Source organism: Callithrix jacchus, chromosome 9 (genome assembly GCF_049354715.1).
Source record: "Callithrix jacchus isolate 240 chromosome 9, calJac240_pri, whole genome shotgun sequence".
Taxonomy (NCBI): domain Eukaryota; kingdom Metazoa; phylum Chordata; class Mammalia; order Primates; family Cebidae; genus Callithrix; species Callithrix jacchus.
The window spans coordinates 2,778,647-2,792,718 of NC_133510.1; the positions used below are offsets into that span (position 1 = coordinate 2,778,647).

The following is a 14,072-nucleotide window of genomic DNA, read 5'->3' on the forward strand; positions in this document are numbered from 1 at the left end:
CATGAGTAGGAGGATTTAATCACTCCTATTATTACTGTTTATATTAATGCTTCAAAATGGACATTAGTCCTATAGAATAACAACTGCCACATTTTTCATGGATTTTAATTTATTTCATGTGATCTACTGTTTCCTGAGAAACACGCACCATGTAATTGTAAAGGCTTTTTATAACAGGGTCCCAAATGAGGACACTCTTAAGAGTACATTTGCCAGAAAAAAAAAAAATTTCCAGCACTTTGGGAGGCTGAGGTGGGTGGATCATGAGGTCAAGAGATCGAGACCATCCTGGTTAACATGGTGAAACCCCATCTCTACTAAAAATACAAAAAATTAGCTGGGCATGGTGGCACATGCCTGTAGTCCCAGCTACTCGGGAGGCTGAGGCAGGAGAATTGCCTGAACCCAGGAGGCGGAGGTTGCGGTGAGCCGAGATCGCGCCATTGCACTCCAGCCTGGGTAACAAGAGCGAAACTCCGCCTCAAAAAAAAAAAGAAAAGAAAATTTAAGAAGAAAGATAATGAGGATAAGGAAACATATAAATTATTTTACCCGACAATCTCTCTGACTTAGAAATACAAACAGTAAACACAGTAAAAGAAAAATGATAATAGCAGCCATTGATGATCACTTGAGAACCAACAATTTTCCACCATTTGCTGCCTCCCTAAAATGAACTCACTCAGATGGATGCTTTCATCCTCCTTAAACGGATCTCTTTAAACACACAGAATACATCATCATTAAGGGATATTTTAATAGGTGGCTAGTGTCAATATATGCCTGACTTAATATAACAAGAAAAACACATATTGGTTCATGTTCTAAGTCAAGGAGGTGCTAGAGAAAACCAGCAGATGCCCTAAGACAGTGAATGTCTTCCCTCCTTTCTTTCATCTTTCTCTCTTTATAAAGTGTTGTTTTAATGAATGAAGTATTTTGTCCTATATTTACTTTTCAATTGGGTCAATAAAAATCTGTAATCATTGTATAATAATACATACTTAAGCTTTTAATCACCTGATAATAGAAGAGACTGATAATGCTTGAAAAGAGAAAAAATATATTTATATGTATGGGAAGGGTTATAATACATGTGTAATCTGGACGAAATACATCTGTAAATATGTTTCAGAGATTCATTTCTTTTTTTCTTTTTTTCTTTTTTTTGAGATGGAGTCTCACTCTGTTGCCCAGTATAGAGTGCAGTGGCATGACCTCAGCTCACTGCAGCCTCCACCTCCCAGGTTCAAGTGATTCTCCTGCCTCGTGCTCCCGGGTAGCTGGGATTACAGGTGCCTGCCACCACATCTGACTAAGTTTTTTGTATTTTTAGTAGAAATGGGGTTTCACCATGTTGGCCAGCCTATTCTCAAACTCCTGACCTCAATAATCTGCCCACCCCGAGCTCCCAAAGTGTTGGGATTACAGGCGCAAGCCACCATGCAAGGGCTCAAAGGTTCACTTCTAAGCCAGTATCTGTGACAGAAGCTGATTTCTCGAGTAAACGAGTGAGTTAAGTGATAGAGGACTACCAGAAACATCATGGTGTCAGGTGCATAGGTGCTGCAAGCTGATGCTTTCCTCAGAGGCTCGCTCAGGCACTCTGTCTCATCTTCATTCTGTACAATGTCACTGCCGTCACTGTTGTTATTGGTTTCATAATCAGAGGTAACTTGAGCAGTGTCGTCTACAATGAAAAGAGAACAACTTATGACGAGATCTGCAATGGGGAAAGGGGGCTCATTCAAGCAGACTTTGCTAAGATGTATACGGTAAACAGAGCGTTTAGGGAGATACTGCTTTCGTGAGCTTCCAACCCAAGAATAGTATCTAATAATATACAATCCTGTATGATTATAGGGTGGAGAAAAGCACACATCTCTTAACAAAGTAAAACAGATGGAAATTATAATCTGTAATCTGCATGGCATTCAGTAATTCCTCAATAATATTTTTTAGATGAACAGTTCATACCTTTACAAATCCTATGACTTTATGTTTCTTTTTTCACTATCTCTCTCCTTAAACATTAAACCACTGAGTAACTGACTGTAACACTTACTGTAGGATGGGCATGCAAGGTGGAAGACATTGAGTTGACACACCCAGGAGTAAAGTGCTCTGTAGAGCAGAGTGATGGTACATGCTTAAGGGCAAGGGAAATCCTATGTATCTAATCCCATTTCTTAGAATACTGTGGCTTCCTTCTTATCTATCCCACTTCACTCTCGCCATTTCAGTCAGCAGTAAACTGTGCTAACTAAAAGACCAATCAGTAAACACCCAGTCTATGTTCTCTGAGCTCCTATGCCATTTCTCATAGCTGAGTAAGGTGCCTGAAGGAGGTTTATTGAGTGTTTGCTATGTTTTGGGAACGACTTAAAGCACTTCCAATGTCAGAAGTAGCAAGATAAAATAACATTGCTATATAGTTCTATATATTATGTAAAATGGCCTCTTGTGTTTTAAAAATATACACATGTATAACTGCATAAAAACATTTTGGAAAGCTCTGCACCCAAACTTTACCCATGGTTAACTCCAGAGAGTAGGATTATAGGTGACTCTGGTTTTCTCCTTTGTCCTTTCCAATGTGTACTTTTAAAAATCAGGCTGGGCACAATGGCTCATGCCTGTAATACTAGGAGTGGCTGAAGTGAAAGTATCACTTGAGCCCAGGGGTTTAAGAGCAACCTGGACAACACTGTGAGACCCTGTCCCCCGGCACCCCCCGCAAATCAGAAATGTAGGTCACTTTGGATCAGGAAGAAAACATAAAGCAATTTCCACTCTGGGCAACAGGATCCCAAACAACGAATTACCTGTTCTACCTGGTGTCCGAGTGGCTGCCCCGCTCCTCTCCAGGGGCCCATCAGCAGGATTCCCTTGGGAATATGGTCTGCCACAGCTAAAAGATATTGGAAGAGCTGTAGGTATGTCCTGCTCTTTTCAGAAAGTCATAGGCACATGCCGTCTAAGTGTACTTTAAGGTAAACAACAATAGTAAAGTATTTCTACCTTCTACTTGTTTTGTAAAAATATTCATTTTGTTTGATACACAAATGCTGATATGCAATATACTACTTTATTTTCTTGTGAGAGAGTAATAAATACAAAGGATTAGAAATGTCATCTGATTCTCATTCTCCGCCTCCTTTACCTAGATCATATTTGAGGTGAAGTGGAATAAAATGTTGTTAGATTATTTACAGAATACTGGGATAGGCTGCTACCTACTTATAGTACCAAATTTGCAGGTGTTGACCTATATTGGACAACAGTATCTTCCCCAACAAAATACCTCATGTCTGCTTAAAAGCCTCATTATGTGCCAGGCACAGTGGCTCATGTCTGTAATCCCAGCACTTTGGGAAGCCGAGGCAGGCAGATCACCTGAGGTCAGGAGCTCGACACAAGCCTGGCCAACATTGTGAAATCCTGTCTCTACTAAAAATACAAAAATTAGTCATATGGGGTGGCGAACACCTGTAATCTCAGCTACTCGGGAGGCTGAGGCAGGAGACTGGCTTGAACCTGAGAATTGGAGGCTGGGGTGAGTGATACCACTGCATTCCAGCATGGGCAACAGAGTGAGACGGCGCCTCAAAAAAAGAAACCCTCATTATTAGATTTATTTATTTGGGTTATGATATTTTCATGTCTAAACAGGCCTTTAAGAAAAGACAGCAAAGGTTGAAATAGAATGATAGTATATGAATTTTATGTTTTGCTACAAAATAAAAATGGAATTTTTTTTTCAGATTCATCAGTTACTGTTAAGGCTCTAAGGAAATGAACAAAAGAGAGGTGCATTTTGAGGAAGAGCAAATGTATGACTGACTACACTGACCACATGGGATGCTGGTTGAGAGAAACAGGCCGTAAAGGCAGGGTGGCCCCCCAAAAAAACAAAGGTAGGAGAGGTAAGCAATGCCCTCCAACAGAGGGTGCTGGAGGAATGAAGTTTGACTGTTTTAAAAATTAAACGGTGGCCGGGCACGGTGGCTCACGCCTGTAATCCCAGCACTTGGGAGGCCCAGGCGGGTGGATCACGAGGTCACGAGATCGAGACCATCCTGGTCAACATGGTGAAATCCCGTCTCTACTAAAAACACAAAAAATTAGCTGGGCATGGTGGTGCGTGCCTGTAATCCCAGCTACTCAGGAGGCTGAGGCAGAATTGCCTGAACCCAGGAGGCGGAGGTTGCGGTGAGCCGAGATCGCGCCATTGCACTCCAGCCTGGGTAACAAGAGCGAAACTCCGTCTCAAAAAAAAAAAAAAAAAAAAATTAAACGGTAACCCCATTCATGGCCTAGCAGAGTCCATAAACTGGCTCTTCCCTCTTCTACCTTGTTTAGACTTCATGATTAGATTTTGGTTCTGCATTTTGCTGCTGGGTTCTTTCCATCTGACTAATATTACAAAGGGTCTCAGAGGATCTTTTTGTTTGTTATTTAACCACAGAAGACCCAGTCTAAAATGAAAACAGTAGTGATAGCTTCTTAATATCTTAAATACCTCATCATTTTTTCCTGAATTGTGTCTGTGTGTGTGTTGAGAAGAGCATTTTCCAACTAGACAGTATCTACATACTAAGTAACTTTACTTTGCAACCCTTAAGTGTAGACAGAAAAACATTACATGTAAAATATTTCTAATTATTAAATCCGTCCATTTGGCGTAGAGATTAAAAAGAAAACGATAGGACAAAAAGGAAAAAGAAGGTAGATACAATTGGGAGGCTCACATTCTCAGAAGCAGAGTTTATTAGCCTTAAAATTTTTCATTGCAAAATAATACCTAAAAAGACCATTTAAATTAGCGCTTCAAATATGGAAGCTCTCACGACAGAAAAACGGCTTGTTGCACAGGCTGTACAGCAGCCAAGAGACTGGGGTTCGACGCCAAACTCTTCAGTTCAGCAGTGGAAACCACAACAATTAGCCGTGTGTTTCTGGACCTCTCTGTGCCTACGTGGGTGGCTGCCTTTAAGGCAACAATCAAACCTGCTTTGAATTATAGATTTATAAAGCCCAAACAAATAAAGCACACACTACTGGATTTATAAACATCACTGAACAAGTAGACAGTAAAACCCCCTGGTTTTTCTCCAAAACCTCTTTTATAAAAATCCCATTTCATTCTACCTGCTGAGAATACAACAACAACAAACCCCACTATGATGAAAAGAGCTGCTGAGTGGTAGAGCTTTCCTGAACCTCTCTCTCCTTCCTTCAGGGGACATATTTCCCAAAAGTCTGGAACCCACAGTGGGAGATTCTCCCTAAAAATGCTGAACACAGATGTCCTTGATGAAGATTACTCCAGGGGGCCTCATCTTGGCTCAGGGTGCATATAATAAAACAATGCTTCTTAATTGTGCTCTGCCAAACATCAGATCCATGGGCAACTATTGGGTGTTAACTTAAAGAAACTGCTTCTGTGGTCAGACAAGTTCAGAAAACACTGAATGAAACCACAACAACAACGAAACCAAAGAGAAACTCTTTTAACAGGACTTCCAAGAACTTGTAATAAAGCCATATACGTTATGAATCTCTAAGAGTGAAGTATGATATATCTTCTCAGTCTTTTACTATAGAACTTGCTTTTTTGTGGAAAAGAGATGAGATCAGTATCCCACAGAAATCATTTTATTAAAAACAACTCATAGAGGGCAGCAGAATCACTTTGGCTCTGCGCAAGCAAATGAAAAGAATTTCTTTTTTAAAATTGTCAAGAGAGGCCGGGCGCGGTGGCTCAAGCCTGTAATCCCAGCACTTTGGGAGGCCGAGGCGGGTGGATCACGAGGTCGAGAGATCGAGCCCATCCTGGTCAACATGGTGAAACCCCGTCTCTACTAAAAACACAAAAAATTAGCTGGACACGGTGGAGCGTGCCTGTAATCCCAGCTACTCAGGAGGCTGAGGCAGGAGAATTGCCTGAACCCAGGAGGCGGAGGTTGCGGTGAGCCGAGATCGCGCCATTGCACTCCAGCCTGGGTAACAAGAGCGAGACTCCGTCTCAAAAAAAAAAAATTGTCAAGAGAAAGGAAGTAAAAACAGAAATTATAAACATTTATTTAATTTACAGAGCTTCTGACTAAAAAATATAAAAATGAAAATTGTGAGGCTTAATAATAGCTGCTATTTGTTAGCACTGAATATATTGATAAAACCTGCATCTGTGAAGTACTGTTTGATGCTAGGACACCGCCATGCTACTCATTTATTCAATAGTTATCCTTACTAACCTCAGAAATGAAATACTGTTTTATTTAAGGTACTTGCACGGTACCTAGAAAAACTCCCAACTGTTTTTCTACTTAAATAATACCATAATGCTTTCAGATAAATTATTCAAGCTATTACTTAAGAACAACAAAAATACATTAACCAGTAAGAAGAGATAATTCTTTCTCAGTGACAATCTTGGGAAAATAATTACTCCAGCCATTTTTCCTTAACCCATGTGATAGATAACACTCTATCATTTTGTTTCAACATGATAGAATAGCACATACAATTGCTTAAATTGAGTTCAGAGAACTATGTGAGTCCAGCCATCCTGCGCAATGTATTATTCACAGATTTTTAAACTAAAAATGGGAAATGCAAACCTAAGATTAAACATAGCTAATATGTAACACGCTCGGAGAACAGGTACAAACACTGCAACAAAATGAAGAATTGTAACAGAATACTTGATATCATTTTTAGTTACATTTTTTCTATATTCTCCATCAGGAAACAGACAACACATACAGCTAATAATCGTGTATCCTCTCTAAAGATTAGCTGTGTGAACTGCGTGGATTCTAATCTTCGTTAATAACAAATTACTGAAACGTAAGTTTTTATTGTAGCCTATTCAACAGAAGTGACATTATCCCATTCTTGGTTGTCAACGACTTTGGCAAACCTACCCCAAGCTTTGTGGGCTGGTGGTAGGTATTTCCAGGGGAAAATTATCAATGGTTTTATTATTAAACTTCAGTTCATAAAAAAAGTCCTTACCTGCTACATATAACAGGTGGAGTCAGGATTTGAGGGGACAGGTCGGGGGCACTCTGAGTGTAGGTTAAGGCCCTGTGAGAACCTAGGCTTCGTTTGGCAGTCGTGTCAGCAGACTCTGGAAACTGCTCTGCAGAAATTTTGCCGACGAGGCTGTCGGCAGGAGTTCCTCGGAGAGGTGAGGAGCAGGGCGATGAAAGAGGGGAAGTTTTAGCGAGGGCACCTGAGAAAGAATGAGAGTTAAGTAACTAAACAAAAGTCTTTAAAATGCAAGATTGCAACTGATGAACTTCACCTGGACCCTTATAAACTCAATAACAACCACACGCCTGCTCAGGTCACCAGGCTGGGCGCCTCCGCATACCAACATCTGGAGCCAGTGTGGTTGGGGCGTCTTCACAGCATTTAATGGGAGAAATGAATCATCATAAAAAAATCAGTGGCAACGTTGGCACGTCCAGCCAAAGCCCTGGTGTCATGGAGTAACTTCAGGACAGAAGAATATTATTTTGTCCTCCTATTTTTGTTTCTTCTTGTCATTCTGACACGGAAATAATAGTTAAATTTTTCTCATGTGTTTACTTTCTCTTAGGTTGTGAAGGTTTAGCAGAAGCAGGACCTGCTATTGTTTTAAACATTAACCAGTATCTGGGGCAGAGTTCACCAGGCATCAGGTGCTTGAAATATGTAAATAAAGAAGATGCATTACTGAGAGGAAATTAATGTTCTTAACCATTCGCAGTTTCAGTGAAGCAAGACCTTCTGGTGTGAAACAGTGTTTTGAAATAATTTTTGAAGAAAATATTTTAAAATGTAATATAATCCACTTCAGGTCAAACCATAATCCTAAAGCCTCCATTTCAAGCGTGGGTACTTGTGCCAAACCGTATTTACTCTAGATTGTGAGAATTTTACAGGACACTGGCTGAGATTTCAAAGTGTAGCTGTTGGAAGACACGGACAATGCCTTTTGAAGTTACTCTCTCCCAACCGCAGGGAAGGCACCCTGCACTTAAAATGGAAAAAAGGAGAGAAGGAACTTCTGGCCAACAATCTGCTTACAGATTTTCTTGATTTTATGGTTGAACAATGTACTGTGGGGCAAATGAAATGAAATTACTAAAAGTCATTCTCTGTTTCTCACCACTTAGGGAAATTCACAGCCATCCACCTTCACATCATGGAATTATGTGTGTGGTTAGCTGGCAGCTGGCTTTCAGCAAAGTTTGCTTCCAGGGTCTAGCTTCCTCAAAAGTTTCAATTGTCACACCAAAGGTTTTCTGGTCCACTGAAAAGAATGTTAAAAGTTGCTGAGGGCTTTTGTGTGAGTGTGTGTCATTTTCTTTCTAATTTCTTTTGGCGCTGTTATTTTTGTTGCAGTTGTTAAAGATGAGAAATCTCACTCTCCCCTCGCTTCAGTGAGAAGAGCAGCAACGTCTGCAGTTCTTTCCAACACATCTACTGTCAATTCCGAATCAGCAGCTCAAACCCCTCCCAGCCTTTCTACTAAGCAAATGAAACCGCTTAGACCCAGACAAGTCAAAACACCCGCACAGAGTCACAGTACTAGTACATGGGAGAATGTAGAGGAAACCCAGCTACTCATAGTAAAATGTAGTTTAGAAACCAGTACCTTTATCAGAGACTACCCAAGGGGAAAGTAAAACTCCTCATGACCTATTAGGCAGCATTTGCATTGCTCCTTATGTCATGACTTATGGTTTTTATTTCAATTCCTACTTCTCTTAAAAAAACTTACTTTTCCAAAGATAATGACAATCCTTCACATTACATAGTCTCCCGAGCCAAAAAAAAAAAAAAAAAAGTTCACAAAGGTTTTAACTCAGAATTTCCCAGACAATGTGAAGCATTTGCTGTGAATTATTTAATGGTTGTAAACTTTTTTAAAAAAGAAAAATTTTATTTGGAAACTCTAGAATAAACTCAATTTTTAATGTTATCTCTAATCGTTTATAATTAGATATTCTCATTATAATTTTATAAAATAAATAAAATCTAATTTTCAAACTCAGATCCCTTCCCATTTCTCTACTGCTGTGATATTCACAAACATTACTACACATATATGGGTACTCTGATGCAAAGGTTGAAAAGGGTTGGTGTCATTCTGACTAGCTTTTGGATTTAGACAGGGACTCCCGATAATGTTAGAAAGGCACTGTAACTGGTAAGGACTGAATCCTCGTACGATGTGGCGGGCTGTCTACCAAAGCGTCTGTACGGGAATCTCAGTGATTTATTCATTCAACAAGTAACTACTTGTTGTGAGTCTTGCTCCATGGGTGGAGTAGGGTATAAAATAAAATTCCTGCTCTAATGGAGCGCCCGCTTTTCTAGGAGAGACAGAAACTAAAAAATAAAAGTTAGTAAAAGAGAAAGAAAAGAAAAGTTAACACGTTGAAGTGATAGGAAGAAAACAATGCATAGGGTAAGGTCAGATGCTCTTTAGGTAAGATGGTCTGGGAAGGCCCCTCTGGCTGGGAAGGGGTGCGGGTGGGGACAATCTGAATGGAGACCTCATGAAATAAGCAAGACATGTAGAGAAGTATCTGGGGACAGCGAGCTCAGGAAAGAGGGACATGGAGGGGTGGAGCCAGCGGAGCAGTCAGAAGGTCAGTGGCTGGCAATTTCTCAAAAAGAAAAAGGGGCAGGGGATGTGGTCAGGGAGGCTGCTGGGCAAGTCTGGTTAGGGTTGGGTAGGCCCAGGGCAAAGTTTTATTAGGCTGGTGCAAATGTCATTGTGGTTTTTTCAATAAAAAGTAATTGCTGTGTCATAAGAAAAAGAGATCCCTGATAGACACTGTGTTAGGCAATTCCTTACTTATTCTGACAGTAAACTGCGAGTTGGGGACAGTTTTCTACACAATTTTTTTAATAGAACAATAGTTCAAAGCCCATGAGAACACTGTCCATTTGTCTTGACGCTGTGTATTTTCTGAAGGCAGTTTATGAGAATGATTTTTTTCATTGCTAAGTTTTAGTCGCTGCCAGCTGACGCTCAGATACATGCAATTCACTTTCAAACACAAATTTTAAAATTCACACACCATTAGGGTTCTTGGAACTCACGGATTAACTAAATTTAAACAAACAAGCACATCTGATAGCACATGTACTGGCTGGGATGAAACTTAAAATAAACCTGTAGCAGAGACGCTCTTCTGTAGTATTAGCCTACATATTTTGAACACTATTGAAAGCATAATTCAGCCGGGCGCACTGGCTCAAACCTGTTATCTCAGCACTTTGGAAGGCCGAGGTGGGCGGATCATCTGATGTTAAGGAGTTCGAGACTAGCCTGGCCAACATGGTGAAATCCTGTCTCTACTAAAAACACAAAAATTAGGCAGGCGTGGTGGCGCATGCCTTTTTTCCCAGCTACTCGTGGGGCTGAGGCAGAAGAATCACTTGAACCTAGCAGGTGAAGGTTTCTGTTAGCCGAGATGGCGCCACTGCTACATCCCAGGCTGGGTGAAGCACAACTTTTGGCAACAAACCTGAGAAGCAGGGATATCTTTATTCTGCAGGTGAGAAGCTAAAGCTATTAAAGTTCTTTTTTTCCCCAAAGCCAAACCATCCTAGTGTGCATTATCATAGTTTACTTAAAGTTTAAGAAAACAGGAAGAATTAGGATGTGCATGCATATTTACACGTATCAGTCTTCAAAAAGATAGGGAGATAAATGCAGATAATAACGAAATTTTTTTCTAGAACGGATAAATTATAAATAAACGATTTCAGTTACAGGAAGAGGACCATTGAAGGAACTGGGAGGAATAACCTTTGGAAATCTTTAAAAACAAATTTTCTAAAAAGGTTTCAATGTGATCATGTCTGAAGTTAGAGGGATGAGTGTCAGAGCTTTTGAAAGTCTCATCTAATTTTATATTGCATGCTCACACATTTACATACACACAAATGAAGGGATTCAGATCAACGTATTCTCTCAAATATATTAATGTTCATCTTCACTTTATATTTGGGTAATTTTAGCAGATTCCAGGAAGAAGACATAACTCATGAAATATAAATTTTTGAATGATTCAAACTGTCCTAATGTGAAATACTTAAAATCAAAACATTGAAAAACAAAAAAATTAAAAATACAATTTTAAAAATAAAGTTTAAAATGCCAACTCCTTTGAGTAATTCTGCCTTTAATTCCTTGTCCCTGAGAGCATGAGAAAATGTGTGTCAAGACACAAGGAATTTTGGGCAATCAGAGAGAGAAAATAAACAATACTGCCGGGGAATTATTTAAGTGAATCCATCTGTTTTGTGCTATAAAACTCTCTCAGTTTAATTCTAATTGAACAAAAAAGGAACCAGCTTGTCTGATAAAGATATCTCTTTTTTCATGCCCAGATGAAAATGGTCAGCCCGAATATTTTTCCAAAACAGAAATTGCATCTAAAAGAATGGCAGAGAAAAAGAGTCCCAATACCATAGCTGAAGTTCTCTAGCATTTCAGATTTTGTGTAGGAAAAACAGAGTCTAGATTACAGGTGTAGAGATACCTGTTGTCACTGCAATGGGCAGCCAAACTTACAAGAATCTGGGGAAGGACTACTGCAAATAAAGTAACTGTAAATTCAAGGAGTTTTGAAAGCAGAATAATATCACGGTGACTCCGCAATGTCAGTGACTCATACTAGAAGAGCAAAATTGAAAACATGAATTATATTTGAACCTCCTGCTTTTAAGCTTTAATTAAAGGAGTCCTATGTGGTTTCATTCATTTATTTTATATTAGTAATTGAATAATTTGTGTTTCAGCTATTTAAAACTAACATTGATTGACTGAACTAGAGGACACACTGTTTACTTGATTTGGGCAAAGAACAAATTTCGTTACTCCTCTCTGGAAGCAGAGTATTTATCTGTCAGGATGTCTGCTTGCTCCCTCTCCCTTCATTGCCTGTGGCTACCATGTGTCCTCAAACGTCTGAGGACACGTTTCATTTCATTCCATTTGCTTACACTCTTTGCCACAAGGGGGCTCCTCCCAGCTTCTTCCCTGGTTTATGGAAAACCAGGATGCATCACGGTCAACTGGATCAAACATGTCACAACCACCGAGCTCCATCCACCCAAACAGGGAAGCAAGGATTTGAAAGCAGAAGCTCCCGTCTCACCAGGGAGAGTTGCTGTCTCTTTTCAGCCCCCTAATTCTTGATAGATGTTTTTGTGTCTTTTGGCAGACCTTTAGGAATTTAATTAGTTGGATTTGGCATGCCTGGAATATAGGTTATTTTATAAACATTGAGCTGTGCTGTGACAGCTGTCTAAAGGTGCCACAATGCAAAAGCCCCTCCAAAATGATCATGATGAAAATACCTTATGCACCTAATGGCAGCAATGGAAAGGGGCTCTTGCTATGCCTGTGGCCCTAATTCCCACCATCTGTCTGTGTCGTATCTTATGTGAACATTCCTTTCCTTTCACACTTTGCTCTTTTTTCTAGAATCTGTCATACAAACTGGGGAGCAGGACACAGGAATATAAGGCTGTTCCATCATTTGCTCTTATTTTCAGTGTGTGCCCTAACCATAATTTTCACCTTCTTGATCTTATCATGTTGGTTATTCAGTAATTTTTATGTTATTACTTAACTGAAGAAACATGGTAAGAAAACCAAACCCTCCTATTATCTTGTACCCAGCCAAGTACAGAACCCAAAATATCCTAATTTTAAATTATGACAATTTGTCATCTCACTTTTTTCTAGTATGAAGTTGTTAGCGTAAAGAAAGTGTTCAGGACTGATCATATGACCTAGAGAAAGCAAGTGACTTAACCTTCTTTTCCTCAGTTTCCTCATCTGAACCCCCTTTCTGAACTACACGCAGATTTAGAACACTTAAATTTATATGTTATCTCTTTTTTTCTTTTTTTTTTTTTGAGACGGAGTTTCGCTCTTGTTACCCAGGCTGGAGTGCAATGGCGCGATCTCGGCTCACCACAACCTCCGCCTCCTGGGTTCAGGCAATTCTCCTGCCTCAGCCTCCTGAGTAGCTGGAATTACAGGCACGACCCACTACGCCCGGCTAATTTTTTGTATTTTTAGTAGAGACAGGGTTTCACCATGTTGACCAGGATGGTCTCGATCTGTTGACCTTGTGATCCACCCACCTTGGCCTCCCAAAGTGCTGGGATTACAGGCTTGAGCCACCGTGCCCGGCCTATATGTCATCTCTTGAGTTACATACCATGACTGTCTGAAATTTTAGTTCTGTCCTTTAAAAATCTTATAAAAACTCTTCACAAATCTGGAAATACTATTATTTATGAATCTAATGTTTGTTTGGATTGACCCTGGTTTTCAGATTTAACATTTTTATTAGAGCTCAAGCCTTCTGTTCTTCTTCTTCTTCTTCTTTCTAGAATGTATCCATTATAATTCCTTTAGTAAAGACTTGCCAGGTGGTAATGTTTTGACTTCTTTCAAATTGACTTTGGTTCACTCCTATTCTTGTAAGATGAATCTGCCAGGCACAAAATTTGAGGCTACCATATTGTTTCAGAACTTGGAAGAAAATATTCCACTGTGTTCTGACTCCCAGTATTTCCAATAGTTCTGCTTTCAGCCTGACTGCTTCTCCTGAAAAGGAAATTTGTCTTTCCTCTGGTAGACTTTAGGATTTGTGTGTGTGTGTGTGTGTGTGTGTGTGTGTATCTCTGGTGTTATGTAGTTTCACTATTTTGTATCTACGTGTGAGTTTCTTTCCATTTATTAGGCGCCTCCTGAGTATTTCCTGTCTTCCATCTGCTACTAAAACTACGATTACATACATTATGTATATTAGACTTTGTAATTTTTCTACATCCCTTAAAAGCTACGATGGTTTCCCATTTTCATCTGTGTTGCATCCTGGATGATTTCTTCAAACCTTTCTCTACCCAGTTTGCTAATGGTCTCTTCAGTAGTCTGCTATGCTATTTAACATTTCCTTGCCTACATTTCCAGGTCTATTTAACTGCTCTGCAGTTATGTCTTTTCTCACGGCGATTATTTTTCCTTCAATGTGTAAATT

General features: G+C 39.7%; 1 protein-coding gene across 5 annotated transcripts in view; it reads right to left on the reverse strand.

The window, feature by feature from the left end:
• Nucleotides 1-14,072, reverse strand: part of PDE3A (phosphodiesterase 3A) — a 337,466-nt gene that overhangs the window by 42,877 nt on the left and 280,517 nt on the right. For all 5 annotated transcript variants that reach the window (XM_035255181.3, XM_054237914.2, XM_035255182.3 and 2 more), the window contains exons 6-8: nucleotides 7,021-7,240; nucleotides 2,826-2,911; nucleotides 1,536-1,690 (exon numbers count right to left, since the gene is read on the reverse strand). In XM_035255181.3, the coding sequence (XP_035111072.3) occupies nucleotides 1,536-1,690; nucleotides 2,826-2,911; nucleotides 7,021-7,240 (461 nt within the window). The remainder of the gene's footprint in view (nucleotides 1-1,535; nucleotides 1,691-2,825; nucleotides 2,912-7,020; nucleotides 7,241-14,072) is intronic.